Below are 22,769 nucleotides of genomic sequence, written 5' to 3'. Positions count from 1 at the left end.
TTTTTACACATAACATATAATGTAATTGCAAGGAGGTATTTCTGTAGTCTATTGATACTAGATAGTGGAAAAGGGGTGGGATTAAATAAGCTTATGCTTCTTCCTGCTCCTTTTTGAACATGGACGTTATTTGGAGTTGTGGTTGCTCGTTTTCCTTTTGTTTGCTTTGTTCATTTGTCTCTTTTAATTCTATTTTTTTTATACTTTTTCAACATGTTCAAAATAAAGATTCAATCAATCAATCAATCAATCAATCAACACTCATAACATGGTTGAAGCATGTCTCTGCTGCCTTTTATTTTTTCTTTGATTTAAATTTTTTCATTTACTGGCCATTTTAAATGCTTATACAGCTATAGAAAATAGTATGTTGGGCATTATTAATATATCTGTAAAGCTCGCATTTTTGTGTGCAATTGGTTGTTAGAATAGAATAGAATAATCCTTTAATTGTCCCACAAGGGGGAATTTGGTTGTATCAGCAGCAAAAAAACACACATATACAAACAGAATGTTATAGTTTCTACAAAAAATTAAGTAAAATAAAAACAATATAAAACAACAATTATTATGATTAGCTTTGTATTGAGGCAAATCTGGTATTTTTAGTTAACTAAAGATGGTTTTGTTGTTGTGTTTTTTGAGTATGGAAACTATGCCACTGTATTACAGATGTATTATATACACACATATATATACAATATTATAATAAACTATAACACTGGGGCGATCGTGGCTCAAGAGTCGGCAGTTCGTCTTGTAATCGGAAGGTTGCTGGTTCGAGCCCCGGCTCGGACAGTCTCGGTCGTTGTGTCCTTGGGCAAGACACTTCACCCACTGCCTACTGGTGGTGGTCAGAGGGCCCGGTGGCACCAGTGTCCAGCAGCCTCGCCTCTGTCAGTGCGCCTCTGTCAGGGTGGCTGTGACTACAATGTAGCTTGCCATCACCAGTGTGTGAATGGGTGGATGACTGAATGTGTAAAGCGCTTTGGGGTCCTTTGGGACTAGTAAAGCGCTATATAAATACAGGCCATTTACCACCTTTTCCATAAAATATTACACTGTGTGCGTATATCTGTGTAAAAGACTACGGTAGATTGTAAAATACTATTAAAAAATACTGTTCCATGATAGATTGTACAGTAAAAGCAACTGAACAACACTATCGTGGATAACAACATGCTACACCACAGCATGCTATATAATAGAAATGCACAGCAGTTGTAAACTTTGTCATATTTAATTCCATTGTAGCATACTGATGAGGACTCGCAGTACAAAAAGCAAATACCAGACATTCCATTACAACTTGGACCCAGTAAACCCCACCAAAATATAAAAACAGAACACAACAGCACAACGTTTCTTGGAGTTACAACATGACATCGACAAGACAAACATCTCGATCTGGGGAAAGCCAAGACCATGGTGGTTACTGAAGAACTGCCTCTTTTCTGAATAAAACTTGTTATATTGTATTTTGATATTACAACACTCAAGAGAAAATAAAATAATACAGAAGATTCACAATGAACCTTAAGCACTGCATGGAGAAACAGCTTTAAAAAGCAAGACCTATGGCACATTTATTTCCTGACATAGATTTGCATGTTTTCACAAAAATATAATCACAAGCTTTGATTTTAAACTGAGTACAGATGGACAGATGGATTCCCATGGATATTGTGAAGTGTAAGAGCAGCAACAGGCTAACGTACAGAGTCTATCAACAGATGGCGCCATAGGCCTTTCCACAATCCGTGCATTTCTTGCACGTGTGAGAGGCTTGTTCCCATTGACTTGTCAATGTTTAAGAAAATAAAATGTGATGATGATTCATAGTCCATCTTCCTATTTAATGCTGAAGTGGCTCCATATAAGCAAATATTACACCTTAAGATGAGAAAATGTGAAATATTTGCCAGCAAATACCCACTTGACTACGACATTTCAGAAGAGTTGGGCAGGTTGGCTGTGGGTGTAGATTATTATAAAAACAGATATTCACAAAGTTGCCTTCAACCTTAATTAGCAACAGCAGTGCCACACAGAAGTGAGAAAACATCACATGAAAGGTTTTTTTTCCCCAGCATAACACTTGGATCACAAAAGCATCATAATTTCTTTTTAGGATTCCTGGAAAAACGCATCATTGCTAGTAGACGGGAAATTAGTTTATACCTAGCTGGGATATCCAGCTTGCACCAATGACTTTTTGATCATGTTATGATCGAAGCAACACTTTCAGCAGAAATTCAAATCAAATAATACAATAAATTGTAAGTTTTAAGAAAATTTTGGAGAATAAAAAGACAACATCTGCTCGGTAAAATATTTGTAATGATGGCAAATTTCAACACTTCCAGATTAAACCTTCTGATTCTACATGACTAAGAAATTCTCAGAAAGCTCTGACTGACGTGCACAGTTTTTGTATCAGTGAGAAATGTAATAAATATCCACAAAAAGGTTTAAATGTTGATTAATACATAATTCTAATTTAGCAGTTTTAGGAATGGAAATATGACAACGAATTCCTGTTTCAGTACCGTAGACTTTTATGAAAGTTTCTGAAATATATGCACAAGTTTCATTTTAATGGCCAACAGGGGGCGATAGTGCTGGATTTAAAATAATTTAAAACTGTATGGAAGTCAGTGGGGAAAACACCCTTCGGCTCATTTGATCTGTGGGCTCGGTTAACACTTTTCTAGTTTATGGGCTCATTTGCTAGTTTCAAGTCATTCTTAATGAAACACGATGCCCAGTTTATTAATTATGGTACTTACTAGTCAGCCAGTGAGAATGCCCTGTCCCTTTTCTGATGACCTGTCAGTAACGATAACACCTCAGTGAGCGTGTGGTTTCCCTCAGTTTCAGTCAGATCCAATCTTTATTCATAATGTCCAGTTTTGGCAAAAATGCTAACCTGGAGGATTTCAGAGCTAGTGGTTACTTCCATCTATTATTTACAGTTTATGCTTTGTGCTAAAATATGAAATTCTTGATAAAAATGCCAGTAACTTAACTCTTGAGTCTTACAAAAATTAACCAAATGGATGGAATCAACACAACTGAACAACAATGATCCTTTAGTTTAAAAAGAGAGAGAGATACTTTGGCACATTGTTTCTGCAGTGCAGCAGGTGGCGAGAGCACAAGCAAACTTACAGCAGATTGCTTCATAATTAGGTTTAAGCGTCTTACTGCAAGTGAAGCATTTTACATTCAATATCAAAGACAGAAACAGCAGTCTGACAAACACCAACATCTGGACTGCCGATTAAGGGGCTGGCTTACATTTAGGTAGATACTTTTAGGCAAATTATACACTTTACATATAATATTTAAGCACGTATGTCAACAATTTGTGTATTCATGTACATATATATACAGTCAAAGGTAATCTGACATCAAAAAGCAACTCAACATTTGATCTTTTCAGAAAGATGCCGCTGAATTACATCATTAGTATACACACAACAAGTCTGTAATTAGCAGCAGTTACTAACGCGCACATCTTAGTGTGTGGTGACCAATGTAAAAATGATGAAATTAAAATGTAAAAAACTTAAAAAATGTTTTCCTAATATTCTCCATTGAGATATGAAGACTGACGTCGCTCAAAATAGAAAATCTCAAAATATTCTGAACGGATTTTTTGAGGTATTTCGGGTAGGCATTTTAAAAAAATGCCCCTAACTAAATGTTGACATAATATATGGGCCAGGAAATTGAGCAACTTTTTTAACATCCGTACAGATCAACAAATACTAATGGCTCCTGGATGTAAAAGTCTGTTGGAGGCAGCAGCTGCACACGTAAACAACAACGCCACGGCGCTAAGTTGCAGGACAGCACGTGATGTTCATAGAAAGCAGGAAATCAGTGAGAGGGCAGCAGAAATAAAAAGGGAAAGGATAGGGATAAGGAGTGATTGTCATTGGAGGGGTTTGATCTTGTCTTTGATTGGCCAGAAGAGGCTGAGACAGAGTACATTGTCTGAAATCACACCAGAGTTTCTGGCAGTGTGTCAGCATTGTCCGAGGATAGCAGTTGCCATATCTGCCACCGGTCCCTCTGCCACTCCTGCCACTCTGGACTCTGTGCGACCACCGGGGCTTCTGTTGTTGAAGCCGAGTTGGTCTGCCCTGCGCTCGACCTCCCGTGTGGCTGCTGAGCCGTCGCAAGCTGAGGGGTACTTTGTGAGCTAGCCAGTCGATGGTGCGCATTATAAGGGGGAGGAGAGCGTCCATCGAGGGGGCCGCTTTCTCCGGTGTTTACTCCGGCTTGAGGTCTGAGGGTCGAGTTAACTCCATGTCCCCTTTGCGAAGTCACAGAAGGGTTGATGTTTAGCTGCAGGCGTGGTCGCCCCTTGTCCGCATGAGGGTTGGTGCACACTCTGGTGACCGGTGGGTGGAGTCTGCACTCGGAGATGTCAGGCGTTGTCTGAGTCCGTTGTACTGCTGTCTGATGCCTGCTATCACTATGGAGTCCATCTAGACCTTCCTGTGAGCTGCGGGAGCTTCCTTCTGACATGTTGCTATGGGAACCTAAGAAGAGAGCATCACTTCATCAGTAAGATTGTCAACGAATATTGAGGGAGACACACATTTCCATTTAGTGACTGATATAAAATTGTACAAAGAAATGTAAGAAAGGCTTTTATTAATAATTATTTTTTATGTTATTGATAATAAACCAAATACTAATGTACTACATAAACCTATTTTTGGTAGATTGAATCACTAGAATTCTCAGTCATCTTATTATAATCATCATCTGTATATGTATGAATATACATATACATACACATTTATGTACATATGTCTGCATGTGTCCTATCTCCTCCTTAATCTTAACAAAACCACATATACACACATACAGTAAGTAATAACATCTATAAGGTTCTAAAAGCCTTTATTATTTAGTATTATTCTCATATGCGGCATCCCCCTGCAAATGCAATGTTATGTTCACGATTTGCAGTTTTCTCATGTGCCACGTTCAGTGTACGTTACCCATTCGTAACTTAACGTGTATCCATGGTGAGTCATCAGTAAATACAGAACAAAGCCTTAAAAGCACTGGTTTTGGGGGTTTTGTGATGAAACATGGTTGTGAAAGTACAGCCTTATGCAAAAACGTTTCTGGTTTCTGTAGCTTATTTTAAGTTTATCAAAACTGAATCGGGGGATGGGGAGTATAATGTGTCATACTCTGAAAACCATGCCCAGTGAAAGAGAAAAAGCCACTCAGCCCTATAACTAGGGGCTGACATGCTAAAAAAATGCCTTTAGGTTACTGAATTTTAGGTGTTAAAAAAGTTGCTGCCTTTACCTAAGGTACTTGCCAACACGGCCAAAAGCTAAACGTCAGCTAAACCTATAAAAACATAGTAACTTGAAAATGACAACTGAATATTTGACCTATTATTATTAAATATCAAAAATTATATAAAGTGTAGAATTCAAAAATTAGAGTCCCCAGTTTTGCCTTTCTTCCTGCTTCCGGCATCTTATGACTTTTAGGTGTTGTTTTTGTTTTTGGCTAGCACATGAGGTATCTTTAACCTAAACAAGTCAATAGAAAGCTATGACTACTCTTCCTCTTCCAGTCTGGGTAAAACTTAATGCCACCACCTTTCTTTCTCTATTAAAGCTAAAAATGTATCAAGGTACATGTAGTCTGTTGATGTAGGTTGCTACACAAGCATCCAAGGATTAGCTGATAACTTAGCGCTAACTCCAAATTTGGCTAGTTTGGGTACAGTACAGTGGTAAACCCAGTGTTTCAAAATGCCAGCCCACAAACCAATAGGTATCATCACAGAGACTCTAGCAATCCTTTTATACAGTCAATGGTTAATTAGTTTTTAACCAGGATCGTATGTGCTGCCTGGCTACACAGATAAAACTAACGGTCTGCATAAAGTGGCCAATTTAATAATATAGAATGTGCTACGTGCTTCAGATCTGTTCCCGTCATGGTTAATAACTAACACCATGTCTCAAGCGCATAGCGCTCTGACTCATTAGCCACTTGAAACAAAATTTGCAGCGGGCATGGACTGACTTGAAAATTGTTTACCTGTATATGTTTGATTCTTGAGTGCCGATTTCAGAGTACTGTGCCATGTGCCCCAAATGTTAGCATGTTCTTCTGAAAAAGGCACAAGAGAGGTCAAATTCCTGCCACTTCTGAGTTATACAGAACATTTATTATGAGACATGTTGCTGATACCCAAGAAGAAAGGCCAAAGTGTGATAACATGTGCTAATCACCTATCTCTGTAAATACCAGACATTGTGCATCTCTCACCTTTATAACCCCAAGTGACAGCTCCACTCTGCCCCACTAGAGAGTACTGTTCTGGGACACGGTAGAGCTGCTCACTGGCCGGGCTCCCTGGTTCCCCTCTGCGCTCACTCAGGACCGGGGAGTTGTTATCATAAGGGGACACTTCACCACTCGACGCCTTGTTGGAGTCGCTGGATGAATGCCGCTCGCTCAGGACGAAGGGCTCCTCTGGCTGTAACAGGTCCGGACTCCTGCAGGAGAAAAAAAATAATTAAAATGGGTTCAAATAGTCGGAGATTGAAGGAAAGGGAAACACAAGACTAAGCACTCTATAGGTGTAACTCACTGAGATGCTTTTCTCCTCAGAAGGTAGTCGACCACATCTGGATCGGTCTCCAAAAGGCTCATTAAAACTTCGTTTTGCAGATCAGGAGGAACCTACATAAAACAACGTAAGCAAAATAACTGAATACTTAACATCCACCCACCGATGCTGCATTTATCTTCTAAAGAATGGTCAGATCCTTGTAGTCCTTTCTACTGCAAGGATATCAAAATGTACTGGATTTCTAGTAATGAAAACTTTATTTTTCCCTTTTCCTTGCCTCAGTATGATACGAAGAAACGATAATAAGTTAATGATGTGCCTTGTTACCTTCATTTCCAGTGGACTTCTTAATCTGATCTTCTAATTAGCTGATTTTTATGCTTATCAGACATGTGGATTAAGATGAAGAGCACCGTCCAAAAACCTAATGTCTGCAAATGACTCCCATCCTGAAATGCTTTGAAAGTAAATGTCGCTCACTAACAAATTCAGACATAAGCAGGTTACAAAACAACTTTCAGATGTCATTCATAGAACTTGAGCTGCCTACAAATCTGTTTTTACTCTCTAAGACGCGCAAGTCAGTCCCAATTCACTTTATGCGATTAATGGCTCTTCATTGGCTTACTGCAGGAATGTAAGCCTCCGTGGCAGATTACGAAACATTAGAGTTTCAAAGTTGCGGACCTGAAATGACCCAAACTGTCTTCCCATTTGAGGGACAGAAAAGAACAAAAGCAACTGATGAGGCAGTAATCTGTGTAATACTGTGACCTCTTCTGACAGCAAATAAAGGATTTAATGCATGAATGTTCGGCTTTTATTTTGGAAAAACAGGTTGAAGTATCTGGACGAAAACTTTAAGATGTTTTTGATTCGTCTACATATTTGGTTTTTTGGTTTTTGGTTTTTCTAAATTTTTACTTTATCTCATCTTTTCCTTCTCGTCTGTCTCATTACCAAAGGCCAAATTCCATTTTCATCAGCACACAAGACACAACAGAGAAGATTTTCATCCTATCCTGTGCTAAGGCCCTGAGCCACCCCCTCTCTCCTAATGGCCACCACGTTTATTTTTCAACCAGCATGAACTCCCTAGTCGTCAGTAGTCTTCAGGAAGAGTTTTCCAGGCTTCTTGAAGGAAGCTCTTCTTTTTCTTTAGCTCTTCTTTAGATGTTGACTGCCTTTTATGTCATCTCCCCCAAAAGAACTTGGGCACTTGGTGGATCTGTGGTGCCTGATTGGGCATTTAAGAGGGGTTGTGGTCCAGGGTGGCTTGGGCCTCTTCATCATGTGGTGGGGGCTCTGCCAGGGTTTGGGTGGTTCTCCAGGGTCTGTGGCCCCATCTTCGGCTTGTGCTGAGGGAGCCAGCCTCCGGCGGGGTTGGCTGCTCGCTGCCTCTGGTCCCCTGACACCTCCATCCCACCCCAGAGCTTCGTCTGGGGCCTCCCTCTTCTCTAGGCTGGGGTGGACGCATTGTTGTTGTCGGGACGTGTGGCCCTGGATCTTCAGTTCACTTGTGTGCCGTGGACAGCTGGGGCCTCCTGGGTCTTTCCCTATATGCCTCTGCCTCTAAGTCGGGTAGCATTATTGCAGTCTCTCACCCTCATTTTTCAAGCATGGTCTATGACAAACACTCACACACAGACACTCACAGCCTCTTTCTCTATCTCACGCACATACACACACACAGCAAAATTGTATATTGGTTTGTGTACCCCCCTCTGTTTTGCCTTTTTGGTGCTGTGTATCATATAATTATTGTGCCTTTAAACAGAAGCAGCAGTTGGACACCCTGTTTACTTCACCCTCAACTTTTTCTCGCCCTTTTCTTTTTCTATTTCTCTGCTTTTTTCTCTTATCTTTCACCAGTCTGGCTTTTATCCTCTGTCTGCTCTAGAATAACATCCACAGGACCTACAGAGCAGGCAACCATACGCCGTATGGTTGGTGAGCAGTCGGGCTGGGTTTGAGTCTGACCCGTGGCCCTTTGCTGCATGTCTTCCCCTCTCTCTCTCCCCGCTTTTCCTGTCTATCTACATTATCTGTAGGCTAAAAGACCAAAAAAATACATTTTTTGAGAAAATTGTCAAGTACAAGGGCTGAACTGAAAATGCGTGGAAAAAGCAGCCGAAGTCCAAATGAAACTCAGGGAACTATTGCTCAAGACCACTTAAAAAATGACAACAAAGATTGGCGGCTTGGAGGTTGCTCAAGACTTTTGCACAGTATTTTATTTTTAGAAATCTTCAGCGACTGACCATGAAGAGTGCTTGGTAGCTGGCGATCATCTTTTCCAGCACGGCGATGACGGCCGTGCTCTCCTCGGCCCTGGCTGAGCTCTGGACAGTGAACTCCTTGTCTGTGCTCTTCTGCTTGTGGAGGAGGTTGGGACCAAAGATGGTGGCGAGGTTTAAAGCTGTCATCTTGTTCCCTGTGATCTGGGACACAAATGTACCAACCTATTAATAATGGCTCACTCAGTAATTCCTCAGGCTCAGTCTTTTACTATTAATTTAAATGAACTGCAACCGTATGGTAGGCCAAACTAATGAAAAAAAAAAGTTTTTTCAATACAATTCAGTTATATTATATTTATATAGTGCCAAATCACAGTAACAGTTGCCTATGCACTGTATACTGTAAGGTAAAGACCCGACAACAACAGAGAGGAACTCCAACCATCAAACAAGCCCCTTTGGGCAAACACTTGGCGACAGTGGGAATGAAAAACTCCCTTTTACCAGGAAGAAACTTCCAGCAGAACCCATCTTTTTTTTAATAATAAATTTTAAATACGATTTCATGAACTAGAGACATTTTTGTTTTTCAAAGGGTGAGAAATAACAGAAATATTCGTAATGCCTATTTATTAGAGTAACAACTTAATGGACAGCATCAAAGTTTACATAGAAGATTAATGATTAGTTGTACTCAATACAACACGGAAGACTCGGAATGGTGTTGAGGTGAGGTCGAGGGGTTGAGTTATGTGCTACTTTAACAACAGTCGCCATGCGTGCATGCCATGTGTTTCCTTTGTGTTCCCCCTTGTGTTCTTGTCTCCTGCCCGTTTTTCCGGTCTATTGGGTTTTTCTCTGGGTCCCCACCACTACTGTGCTGGCGTTTGCCCATGTATCTACTTCAAGTAGACGTAAAAGCTGCGCGCCATTCAAATGGTAAACAAACCAGTTCATATCATCAAACACTCACATATCAAAAGTGACAAACCCAAGTTTTAGCTAGAATATTTCAGTAGATGGGTCTGTGTGTTTGCATATGTGTGTGTTTTACCTGGTGTATTAATGCAGGTACGATTACAATATTTGTGATATTTAATTTCCATCCATTTTCCTTTTGTTTTGAAATTCAAAGAGAAAAACAATTTTTAACAGATAAAGGGCAAAGGCTGCATCACAGACACCAGGGACAATTTTCTCCTTTCTCTTCCATATTAGGAGATTTTTTTTTTTTAATAATTCCAAAAGAACTGCAGAAATGATCTTCTGTAATAACACAGACTTGGGAGTTCTTCCTCCCACTTTCTCCTCCCTCTCACATTACCATCTCTCATCCATTCCTTTGGAATCTCCCTTCCAACTTCTGTGCTGTGTTTCTTATCAACCCCCACCCCTCTGCTTTTTGTCACTTTAAGCTGAAGATAGATGAAAAGTAGCATCATGGGGGTTTCTGAACACGAAGCGCAGGCGAGCACGACAGCTGTCTCTGGCTTTCTCTGGGTTGTGTAATAGTGCATGTACTTTTGGACAATCGACATCTAAAATTAAAAGTCATTTAAAGCTTTGACAGCTTTTTAAAAAACAAATTTTCCTTTTTTTTTTTCCTTTTTTTTAATATTTCTTGTTGAGTTTCCTCCCTTTTCCACTCCCAGTCCCAGCACAGAGACGAGAACCACAAAGCAGCCAAGGAGTGCTGATATTTTCCTAGATGAGCTCGAAGCAGTCCGACTTCCTGTCAGAGTTGCGGACAGAGATACTAGAGCCACGAAGGAAGAATCATACACATCGATGTTTGGGTTCATTCTCTTGTGTATATAGACACACAGAGAGAACAAAACAAAAATCCATCTGTACGAACATGTGTGCCAAAAAAGCCCTTTTTCACACGTAAACACAGCAACAAACATTCTCTGCAAAAGATAATGAAAGTATGCATCACCAGAGACAATAAACTTTCTTTCTCAGTGCACATATACAGATGTCTTCAGAAGTTTCCATACAATCATTATGGACATGAATAATTTGGGGCTTTTAATGATTTCTTTGAACTGTTCTTTTTCCAGGAGGGATTGTTATACATATATCTTGGATTTTCTCTAATCCACACAGGGTCAAAGGTATACATACAGGATCAAATTCAACCCCCCACTAATATTTTGTAAAATGTCTTTTAGCAAGTTGCACTTCAACCAGGTGTTTTTGGTGACCATCAACACGTTTCTAGCACAATTCTCTCAAGGCCTCATTCCAGTATGAAATGTCCAAAACACCTGGCATAGGAGGTGTCCAGGAGGCATCCCAGTCAGATGCTTAACCACTTCAACTCCTTTTGACACGGTGGTGTATCGGTTCTACTTTTTTGCTTTTTCTGTGAAATTTTGTACCGAAACTATCTTGCGGTGCAAAAGTTCACAAAAAGTGTAATAGGGTAAAATTATTTGATGACCTTTTTTCTCCCAACAATCAAGTCTGAACAGACGTACGTACACTGCAACTTTACCGGCCAAGTGTGCTGGAGAAAGATGCCGAAATATTTACTTTTGCAGACTTCCCCAACTTGGAGTAGTTGGCCCAGTCCAGTCCCCAGCCTAAATTGCAAAATTTGAGCAAATACAATGGTTGACACTATCCCCGGATGTTATAATCACTACTAAGCTATTTAGTAATCTTACATCAGTGTTTTTGTAGTGCTTGTGCTGTTTCTGGAACATATGTACAGAATCCACCCACGCAAACTGCTTCCTATCACTTCTTTGGTAATTTCTTCCCAATGAGGTGGAACCAAAATGCCATTAAACTGTCCACAGGCTCTACATTTGGATGTTTCAGCCTGTTGCTCACCTCCTGCCCGTCTTTATCTTGCTGGTCATGGGCATGATCAGCCACAGTGGACAGGAACTCCAGCAGGCGGTGAAGTGTGTCACTATTGCATGCTGGGAGAAGGTAGATCAGCAGCTGAACGACACTCTGCTGCTCATATGAGTCCAACACTGTAGTGCGCAAGGAAAAACAGGTGTCAACGGGAGGTTAGGAATGAGGAGACAACAGAAGGGAAAGTGGGAGGGGTGCGAAAAGACACTTACATGTGGTGTTAATAAAAGCCGTGTAGAGCTCCTTGGTTAGGAGAGGGTCTGGCAAATCCCTTAGGAACTCCTTCAGCAGAGCAGATACATCGTGAACACTGTACTCCTCGTCTAGCTGCACATCAATGCCACGATCAAACTCTTCTCGCAGCTGAAGGACAACCAAAAACAACAGGCCGAGGGGAAAGAAAGGAAAAGGGGCACTCAGAGACATCCTCTGCACACAACAATGGACATTATTTCTAGGTAGTGCACACACCCACAGAAACTCACTTCCTTCTGGTCCTCCAAGGGACCTGCTCGACTCTCAGCTCAAACTCGTTTTACCAGTACAGATTAAAATCTCTTCCATCTGACCTTTGGATGACTTCTTCAAAATTACAAAGCCTATTTTGTTGCCATGACAATGGGATGTCTGCACGTTCACTAATGTGGTCGTTTTTACACGAAATGTACAGCAAATTAAATTAATAAATCCTTTTGTCTTTTACAGTCTGCTAAAATGTGATTGGTCAATAGCACTCAAACTATAGACAGACTACAAATAGAAATTGAAACACTTCCTACACTAAAAAACCTGTGCATTGCTTAAAGACCCTATAGGTAATGGCAACATACTTTATTTTTTAAAAAGCATATTTATTTATTTTTTTTTTTGTTAGCTGGTCTCCATAACAATGATACCGTCAATTTGAAAAACTGATAAAAAAAAATTATTGTATCACGCGATGAGCCATCATTAGCCATCACGTGACTTGCAGAACAGGTTGCAAAGTGCAACTTAGCTGATGTACAAACTAGCTAATTGTGCTCTAGAGCGTTGAACATCTGCTCATTGTACTTTAAGCTTAACATTTAGCAAAAATTCTTACGACAAAGCTAGCATTTGTTTCATCTCAGTCACCACACCTCTGCTATGATGGAGACAGAAAGTCACAGATGTTTTCTCAGAGGCTGTCAGTGAATGAGTAACCTCCCCTCCCTAAGTGCCTTTAGTTTTCTGTAACCGCTACAAGTGCAACTACATGCCAACAAAACACACAACAGATTATATAAAAAATTATACCACCCACACTGATTGCTCCATTTCGTTTAACCGCGATTTATTCATTCTTTCACTGTGTGTTCATTCGAGTCAAAGGTAACGGATAATGAGCGGTGTAGGAGTTTGTAGAATAACTTCATATTTGCTTGAATAATGAGAATAAACTCTGCTGGATCACTGTATTTGTATACTGTGAGGCTGGAAAATTCAGTAGATCAAGCTTTGCTAGCTTAAATGGCACATTTTAGTGCAATGTGCTGGTTTTAACACGTTCTATTCTTGGCAAAAACATTTTGTTTGTTGGTGTTGACTCTTGTGAAAGGAAAGAGAAGTGTGAAGAACATTTCACACCAGAAACTTTCACTTTCTACAAAACAGGGCTCTGATTTATTGTTGGGCTTTTTAGCATGGCGCTTTGCATCTTGTTTGTGGATGTCATAAAATGATACTTTCAAATAAAGGACAATGGGTTACTGATGAGTATAAAACAACCCAATTAAGGCCCTGTGAGAGATGTTATACCACATGAAGGAATATATTTTACTACATGGACAGAATACTGACCTGTCGGACTCTCTTCTTGGAGCTTCCAACTCTAAAGATCCCCACAGTGTGCAAACCTGAAGTATTAAAAGTGCAGAAATAAGAGAAATCAGACACGGCTTGGTAAAAGTAGAGTCCCAATTCTGAAGAGGCAGGGACACAGAAAACGTATCAAATGTTTAAACTGAGACATTTTACTGTTTTATGAAAAATATCAGCCCATTTTGAATTTGATGCAGCAACACGTCTCAAAAGAGTTGGAATAGTTGCAAGAAAAGGCTGGAAAAGTAACGCTTTTTCAGCTAATTAGGTTAATTGGCAACAGGCCAATAACATCATTGGGTGTAAAAAGAGAGAGTTTCTTAGAAGTAAAGCTGCATCTATAAATTCTTATAGATGCAGCTTTAGATTAATGTTGCTCAATGTGAAATTGTTAAGACCTAGAATTTGTACAAAACTCTGCCCGCAAAAGAACAAAGAAAATTTACTGGATGCTGGATGCCCCTGAACCTCGTGCCCTCAGGTGATACTGCATTAAAAAACTGTATTATTCTGTGTTGGAGTGCATGAGCTCAGGAACACTTGCAGAAATGCTTATACAGGTTTTAAATCAACACATGCTCCCATTCAGATAACATCTTTTTCAAGGAAGCCCTATTCATAATAAATTCATAATTCAGGAAGAGGATCCATATGCTGTATTTATTACAACAGCATGGCGTCAAAGTAGAAGTGTCTAGATGCTGAACTTGCCTGCCTGAAGTCCAGCTGAAAACATTTAGGGTATCATAAAACAAAACATACGACAAAGAAGAACCAAGTTTGAACCAGCAACTGGTCTCCTCAGTTCCCAGACATTTACAGACTGTTGTTAAAAGAACAGGTAATGCTACACAGTGGAAAACATGGTCCGGTCCCTACTTTTTTAAGGCATGTTTCTGCCATCCAAGTCAAATTGATGTTGCTTGTTTTCCCCTAAATAGTACATTTTCTCAGTTTAAACATTAAATATGTATGTTCTATCGTGGTTAAAATATGGGTTTATGAGATTTCCTGCGTTCTTTTTTTATTTACATTTCAAACAGGATCCTGATTTTTGGGGGGTTTGTATGAGCGATTAAGCAGCTGCTCACCATATTTTTCGATGTGCTGACAGCAACTATCGACGACACGTGGCACCTGACGGTAAATGGGATTCAGGCTCAGCCTTTTGTCCCTGTGCTTCTCTTTTTTACTTGGCGTTTCAGCTGGCAGAGAGAGCTGCAGCGCCTCAAGCAAGCGGGACTGGTTGTCGTCTAGGTCTGTGATGGAGTCCACTGACATGCCTCCCTAGAGGATAATCAACAAACCCGGCTGAATAGAAAAAAAAACCTCCACTTGATCTGTGCGGGCGGCTCAGGCTATGATGAATTTCAATGCCTCACCCTCCTGCGCGCTCGTGGGGCAGCTTCAGGGGTGTTGGGCGATGTTGACTCATTAGCCGTTTCTGATGTGGAACTTAGCGACGAGTTACTGCTGGATAACTCCTTGTTGGACGGCCGCTTGGTGGCAAACTGCAGGACACATGATTTAAGAGTTCAGTCTATTCTCTGGAGTACAAATACATTAATTCCCAAATGTTCCCAAGACTGAAGATGGGAATTACAAGACTGAACACACAGAGGGAGAGCCATACAGATGAGCTGACGGACCTGTAAAATGGACGATACGAGGTCTGAGGAGTCTTTGTGCTCCTCCCGCTGTGGAGGGTCCTGACGAAAAGAATCCTGGCGCTGCCTGTGAGCTCTGTCGTTGGCGATGACCTGGGACAGGGGTATACTAAAGGCCTGGGGTATGAATTCTGTGAAAAATAGCCAAAAGATGTTGGAGGACGAGAGAGGGAAAAACAGGAAAGAAAACAAAAAAAAAGGTTAGGGTAACTGAACTAATATTAGCTCCATGAAGAAATGGGAAAAAGAAGCTCCTTACCAACAACCAAAAATAGCTCTCCAGCATAAACAGTTAACAGCTTTATCACTTCTGCTGCAGCCTGCCTTTTACACACATGCAATGGAGGCATCTCAAACCACATTAACAATATCAGTAAAACTTTTACGGCACTACTAAAGAACTACATCTGTTTTCCAAAATAAGACATCACAGAAAGTCAACCGACGTAAATCTGGCTACGAGAGCCCACTAATTCTAGGGGCCTCTGACAGAAATAACACAACTTTGATGACGCTCACCCACAACGAGGTAAACTTCAGTTGGTGCGCAGCTTTGACACATACTCGATATGAATAATGGTTACTTGTTATTCCTTTGCTCCATTTACCCTAGTCTTACATAAGCCCAGAATTCAGTGATGGCATAACTGCAAAATAGCAACCCTGCATTCACGTGCTCCTCTGATGGTCCAGTTGTAACGCTGCCTCTCAGAATATGTCGTTTGCTGTGACGGATTGTGCCGTTTCTGCAAGTAGAGCTGGCACAGAGAAATGCTTGGTTGTCATGCCGACAGTCAGCATCCGATGAGTCAGGCTAGATTTTCGCTTTAACGTTTTTAAAGTTTAAAACAGTCATCAGCTTCTCATGTACTTCTGATGGATGCACACATGCGAGGGCCCAATTACGTGCAGTGCTGCCTTCAGAGAGGAATTATGTCATACTGGGCTATTGCAGGCTATATATTCCATTTACACACAATCCTAAGGGCTGAGCCAACAGCTGAGGGGGGGAGGAAGAAAAAAAAACTTGTCCAGCTGTGCGGTGTGTGTGTGAGAGAGAGAGCCGGAGTGAAGAAAAGAGGCAAAGGAAGACAGAGGAGAGGGAAAACAAAATGCAGTCCACAACCACAAGTGAAAGGCTGTGGTTTATGAACAACACTGTGGCACAAACAGTTTGCTCTACAGTCGCTTAAATATCCAACACATACACAAGCACACGTGCTTATATCCAGTCTCTAAACTCCATAACATAGACATGATGAGCAGCTAAACCACGTTCATCAAACCATGTCAGATCTTTATAAATCTTCCATTTTCAGACCTTTGGCGTCTCAGGAACACACACTTGATTTTCAGCACTTGGTTTTTCACGTCACCAGTGACATTAACTGGTCTAAGTTCATGCAGGAGTCATCTCACAGCTTCAGGAAGTAGTAAATGCTCAACTCAGCACAATACAGCAAGACATAGTTGAGACCAATTAGTGTGTCTTTTCCTTAGAATGACAACTTGCTGGATGTTGTCTGAGGTAAAACATCCGCTTTTAACAAAAGAGACTGTAGCAGCTATTAATCCATTTGCAAATGCAGTTTTGGCTGGTGTTTGACCATCACATGTCTACAGATCAGATTACTGCAGCAGCATCACCAGAGACACAATTTTCTTTTCCCCCCTCTGTTTCTCTCTTGCAGAGAGGACTTAGAATCCTTTTGTGCTTGAAACCATGCATAAATCAAGCCTTCTGGGCTCAGTTCAAAGCTAAGCCCACCATGCACCACCACCATGATAACAACCGGACTTATAACGCTATATTACTTATAACATCTGACAGACGTTATAAGCAATAAGCGTTGATCGAAGCATGTGCATTATTTACATGCCAACCTAACACTCACTCTCGAAAACCTGGAAAAAATTTACATTTTTGTGTTTTGGATGCTGTTTTGCATCTTTTAACTATGCACTGCCATGCTGGCTTTAGCAGTTACGAGTAAATTTATTGTGTTTTTTGTCTCTGATTTAAAAAGCTTTATAAACTCAGGTGTTTTTTTCATTCAGGAGGTTGACTCCAAATGCCACCCCATAGACTCCTAGGTTAAAATGTCCAAATTTACAGTGGAAATAAACATGTTTTCTTGCTGCTAGTCACCCTAGTCATTACTAATTAGCTAGTAATTAGCTTTGTTCATATATCACCTTAACAGTAGCACTTTTCCTTATCATTAAGTGTTCTCAGACCTTCTGTAACAAGATCCCATTTTCATTTTACAGTTCACTTTGCTCTCCACTTTATTGTCTTAGACTATGTTTTTTGCTCTTCCTGCCAAATATGCAGGGTTTGCTTACCGCAGCACAGTGGCTGATCCTCAGAGCCAGTCCCCTTACAAGGAGTCGCTCCACTAAAGCTAAATATAAACTGTAGAAGTCCAGTAAACAGAAACTGTTTTTGTAACCTCCCTGTTCACCTGCCCGAGGGGTGGAGACCACAGACTGGACCCCTATGTCTCACTGGTTGGGTGGAGGGAGGGAGGGGGGATGGAGACAGTCGTGACAACAACTGAAGGCAAAGAGACGCAGAGGGAAATAGCAAAATATCAGAGTGGGTGTTAAAAGAAGTTGGCGTACCTTTGTCTTTGCTTTTCTCTTTTGCGAGCGAGTCCAACTTCCTTCTCAGCGACTTTTTCCTCTTCTGTCCATCTGCACATGGGGGAAAAAAGGGCCAAAATAAATCACCTGAAACAAACGATTCCCATATCTGCTCTTTCTTATCTGGATTATTATATTTAATAAGCTTATGTCAGGAATGCAGACATGAATTAACTTCTGTGGTGGGGGAGGGAGGTGAGGTATCCATGCACTCAAATCCATTTAATGGAGCTGTCAGACAGGGTCAGCAACAGTAGTAGTCAGCACAGGAAAAAATGACTGTGAAAACACATTAAATCACTTATAGTTTTTATCTAAATTACCAAGTATATGTAAGGCTTTTCTTACCTCAGACAGCAGTACATGTCACAGCACCATATATGGGCGCATATACACATTCTTAGCCTGGTTTATCTTAATAAAAACCCTTTTCTGCATTAAGAGCACAGCATTGCCCCCATTCACTGCATTTATTTTCATAGTGATCTTTAGAGAAGCAGCTGATGGGCTTTAACTTAACAAAAATAAAAAAAATCTCCATCCTAAAAAGGACATCAATGTCCACATGTGAGCTTTCCATCGAGGTATTTCACCACAATTCTTTGAAAAGAGGAAGCCGTTTTGTCGGCCGTCAACATGATGAATGGCTCCTGAATTTGTTGACTGATGATCAGGAAACTGTGGAAGCTGCGCCACGTGAGACTTGAAAGTCTTGGGATCTTCATCTTGTGGCGAGGAATGTCAGTTTTGTGGAAACCTCAGCAACTTTTAATGTTATCGTTCTGTCACTCTGCTATAAAAATGCAGTCCTTTTAACACGTGAGATCTTTCTGGGCTAATTCGCGGAGCCTCGATCTGCTGCTGTAGCAACCTCGGTTTGAACCGCAGATGTTCCCTTACAGCTGTGTCAAATGAGTCACTTGGAGGGGGGATGAGGGAACTGCATCCAGTGCACATAATGTGCTTGATGGTGGTGCTGGCAGCTTATGTCAGGTTTCTGATCCATTTAACCTGGCCTGAAACTTTAAGCGCAGCAGAAGCACAAAGTCTGGGAGAAAAGTAGGTGAAAACAGTGAGGGGCGTGAGACACCGCGAGAAAGAAAGCAGATGTTGTGATTGAAAGCGGGGGCAGCAAGAGTGAGAAGGGAGAGGAAAACAGAGGAAATGGTTTGGATTTTTGACAGATGATTTCCAAAAGCCTTGCGGAAATCCCCCCGAAAACGGCACACTCCTCTCCTCAGCTCGCAACCAGTTGTGAAGTCGTACGATGAACCTTTGCTGCCTTTTTCTCATCCCATCCCTCCTTGTCTTCCCAGCTTCTGTCCTCCTTTAATCCTCTCCTTGTTCTCGAAGAAACCCTAGAAACACGAGCCCTGCCTCTCGGATAAATATCAGACACAAAACGCACGTTATAGCGGAGCCGAAACAGCGATCGGGCGCGCACACAAAATCTCACACAGTTGAAATATTTCTCTTGCTTCCACATGGCGGCCGTCAGGGGCTCTGGAATTCATAAGCAACGCAGACAAGTACGTATTAAATCATGCTGGGGAGAGATTTAACCTTCAGCTGGAATGCAAGCCCCGGATAATCCACTCACTGCACTATAGTGCTGCTATGGCACCCACTCAACTGATATAGTGCACAATGCTACCCTCACTGTGCCCCTTTGTGCACCTTAGCTTGTAGCAGAAACAGATTCAAAATTCAGATGTCATATGATATTGTGAGTTTTAGCTGTTATTTTTATTGATTATTACCTTGCAAGACTAAAGTAACTGTAAAGAACAGCAGAATGCAAAAAAAAAAAGTGCTAGCTGCCCCAAAAAGAGTCAACTAAGAAATGTGGAGATTGGTCAATTTTAACATGTGTCATTTGCATGAGTTAATATGCAAGTTGATGAAACTGAAAGACGAATGACTTCTTAATTGGGTAATTGTTATGAGGTGCCGTAAGGGACATTATTACTGAAACGCTCTCACACACACTACTGAAATTTTAGCTCTCACACACACTACTGAAACGCTCTCACACACACTACTGAAATTTTAGCTCTCACACACACAACTGCAACGCTCTCACACACACAACTGAAACGCTCTCACACACACAACTGAAACGCTCTCACACACACTACTGAAAAGATAGCTCTCACACACTACTGAAACGCTCTCACACACACTACTGAAACGCTCTCCACACACACTACTGAAACGCTCTCACACACACTACTGAAACGCTCTCACACACACTACTGAAACCAGAGGCATTTCCGCTGAACAGGAAGTTGTTTCCTGACAAGGAAACTGATGGAAAAAGTGGTATATTTCAAAACACTACAAGGATGTCTACTCAGCAACCTGCTAGTACAGCAGTCCCCAACCTTTTTTGCGCCACGTAAACGATATAAAAATAAAAAAACGATAAATACCATGAAAACCATAAATAGAAATGTGTTCGAATTTTTGTGGAGGAATAAAACCCATTACATAGAAAGATCTCAGCTTGTGAAGGGATACAATAAAGGTGGTATCAAAACTCCAGAATTGGAATTTATGGTTGGCACCCTTAGAATTAAATGGTTAAAATCTTGTCTGTCACAGCCAGACTCTACTTAGCTCCACATCCCATGATTCTTGTTTAATAAAATAGTATACAGGATTAGACTTTATTTTGAAATGTGATTTTGCGGCAAATAAAATCCCCATAAAGATATCAAACTTTCCAAAACAGACGTTGCATTTTTGGGAAAATGAGATTTACCCACAACTTCTCCCCATAATTCAACCTTATGGAATAATAGGGTAATAACACTTAATCAAAAATCAATTTTCAAGAGTGACTGGTTTGAACAAAAATATTATATTCATAACAGATTTGTTGGATGATAACGGTGTCATTCTAAGTTACACAGACTTTTCAGAAAAATATTGTCTAAACTGTTCTCAAAGAGAATATAACAAATTTTGTGAACTGGTCCCACTGCCTCTGCTTCATTTGATTAAAATTTTTATGATATACAATAATTTCTCATCAGTGCTCCCAAATTTATTGCTAGGGCAATGTCAGCTGTTTGATAAAAATGCAAATGCAATAAGAAATTTGTTAGTAGTTTCTTCAAAGACAAAATATTTCATAGCTACAACAGAATGGTTTAACTGAAACGCCTTCCTGTTCAACTGAAATGTCTTGGTTTTTCAGTAGTGCTGTGTGAGAGCGTTTCAGTTGTGGTGTGGGTGTCGGAGAGCGTTTCAGTATGCGTGTGAGAGCGTTTCAGTAGTGTGTGTGAGAGCGTTTCAGTTGCGTGTGAGAGCGTTTCAGTAGTGAGTGTGAGAGCGTTTCAGTAGTGCGTGTGAGAGCGTTTCAGTAGTGCTGTGTGAGAGCGTTTCAGTGTGTGTGTGAGAGCGTTTCAGTAGTGCGTGTGAGAGCGTTTCAGTAGTGCTGTGTGAGAGCGTTTCATGTGCGTAGATTTAGTGTGTGTGAGAGCGTTTCAGTAGTGCGTGTGAGAGCGTTTCAGTAGTGTGTGTGAGAGCGTTTCAGTAGTGGTGTGAGAGCGTTTCAGTAGTGCGTGTGAGAGCGTTTCAGTAGTGTGTGTGAGAGCGTTTCAGTAGTGGTGTGAGAGCGTTTCAGTAGTGCGTGTGAGAGCGTTTCAGTAGTGTGTAGACGTTCAGTTGTGGAGAGCGTTTCAGTAGTGTGTGTGAGAGCGTTTCAGTCTGCGTGTGAGAGCGTTTCAGTAGTGTGTGTGAGAGCGTTTCAGTATTGCGTGTGAGAGCGTTTCAGTACTGCGTGTGAGAGCGTTTCAGTAGTGCTGTGTGAGAGCGTTTCATATGTGCGTGTGAGAGCGTTTCAGTTGTGCGTGTGAGAGCGTTTCAGTGTGCGTGTGAGAGCGTTTCAGTATGTGCGTGTGAGAGCGTTTCAGTAGTGCGTGTGAGAGCGTTTCAGTAGTGCGTGTGAGAGCGTTTCAGTAGTGCGTGTGAGAGCGTTTCAGTAGTGCGTGTGAGAGCGTTTCAGTAGTGGTGTGCTCAGAGCGTGAGAGCGTTTCAGTAGTGCGTGTGAGAGCGTTTCAGTAGTGCGTGTGAGAGCGTTTCAGTAGTGCGTGTGAGAGCGTTTCAGTAGTGCGTGTGAGAGCGTTTCAGTAGTGTGTGTGAGAGCGTTTCAGTAGTGCGTGTGAGAGCGTTTCAGTAGTGTCGTGTGAGAGCGTTTCAGTAGTGCGTGTGAGAGCGTTTCAGTAGTGCGTGTGAGAGCGTTTCAGTAGTGCGTGTGAGAGCGTTTCAGTAGTGCGTGTGAGAGCGTTTCAGTAGTGCGTGTGAGAGCGTTTCAGTAGTGCGTGTGAGAGCGTTTCAGTAGTGCGTGTGAGAGCGTTTCAGTAGTGTCGTGTGAGAGCGTTTCAGTAGTGCGTGTGAGAGCGTTTCAGTAGTGTCGTGTGAGAGCGTTTCAGTAGTGTCGTGTGAGAGCGTTTCAGTAGTGCGTGTGAGAGCGTTTCAGTAGTGTGTGTGAGAGCGTTTCAGTTGTGTGTGTGAGAGCTAAAATTTCAGTAGTGTGTGTGAGAGCGTTTCAGTAGTGTGTGTGAGAGCGTTTCAGTAGTGTGTGTGAGAGCGTAAAATTTCAGTAGTGTGTGTGAGAGCGTTTCAGTAATAATGTCCCTTACGGCACCTCATAAATCGTGGTGCCTGTGATACTAAAAAAAGTTGATAAAGCAGGGTTGAATTTAGGGACTCGCTACTTTGTGGTTTGTAAGACCTTCTGTATACGTGAGTAACACGACTACTTTAAAAACATTAACAGACCAACTGTTAAAAGACATTGCCCAATCTTTCAAGGCGAGCCTTGACAAATTAGAGGTCATGAAAGCTGCGTTCATGTTATGCAGCCAT

General features: G+C 41.3%; 1 protein-coding gene across 4 annotated transcripts in view; it reads right to left on the bottom strand.

Moving 5' to 3' along the window:
- Positions 1–1,221: 1,221 nt before the first annotated feature.
- The window catches only part of LOC102291205 (rho GTPase-activating protein 6), a 132,839-nt gene continuing 111,291 nt past the window's right edge, over positions 1,222–22,769 (bottom strand). For 2 of the 4 annotated variants that reach the window (XM_042219961.1, XM_042219964.1), the window contains exons 3-14: positions 17,874–17,945; positions 15,231–15,379; positions 14,964–15,092; positions 14,673–14,868; positions 13,561–13,616; positions 11,952–12,102; positions 11,710–11,858; positions 8,890–9,069; positions 6,647–6,738; positions 6,322–6,551; positions 6,091–6,162; positions 1,222–4,553 (exon numbers count right to left, since the gene is read on the bottom strand). In XM_042219961.1, the coding sequence (XP_042075895.1) occupies positions 4,009–4,553; positions 6,091–6,162; positions 6,322–6,551; positions 6,647–6,738; positions 8,890–9,069; positions 11,710–11,858; positions 11,952–12,102; positions 13,561–13,616; positions 14,673–14,868; positions 14,964–15,092; positions 15,231–15,379; positions 17,874–17,945 (2,021 nt within the window). In that variant the 3' untranslated portion in view covers positions 1,222–4,008. The remainder of the gene's footprint in view (positions 4,554–6,090; positions 6,163–6,321; positions 6,552–6,646; positions 6,739–8,889; positions 9,070–11,709; positions 11,859–11,951; positions 12,103–13,560; positions 13,617–14,672; positions 14,869–14,963; positions 15,093–15,230; positions 15,380–17,873; positions 17,946–22,769) is intronic. The other 2 variants (XM_042219962.1, XM_042219963.1) reach the window with 2 other exon arrangements.

This window comes from Haplochromis burtoni, unplaced genomic scaffold, assembly GCF_018398535.1.
Source record: "Haplochromis burtoni strain Fernald_Lab_line unplaced genomic scaffold, NCSU_Asbu1 Contig_40, whole genome shotgun sequence".
NCBI classification, from domain to species: Eukaryota; Metazoa; Chordata; class Actinopteri; order Cichliformes; family Cichlidae; genus Haplochromis; species Haplochromis burtoni.
This window is presented reverse-complemented; position numbering and strand designations above follow the sequence as displayed.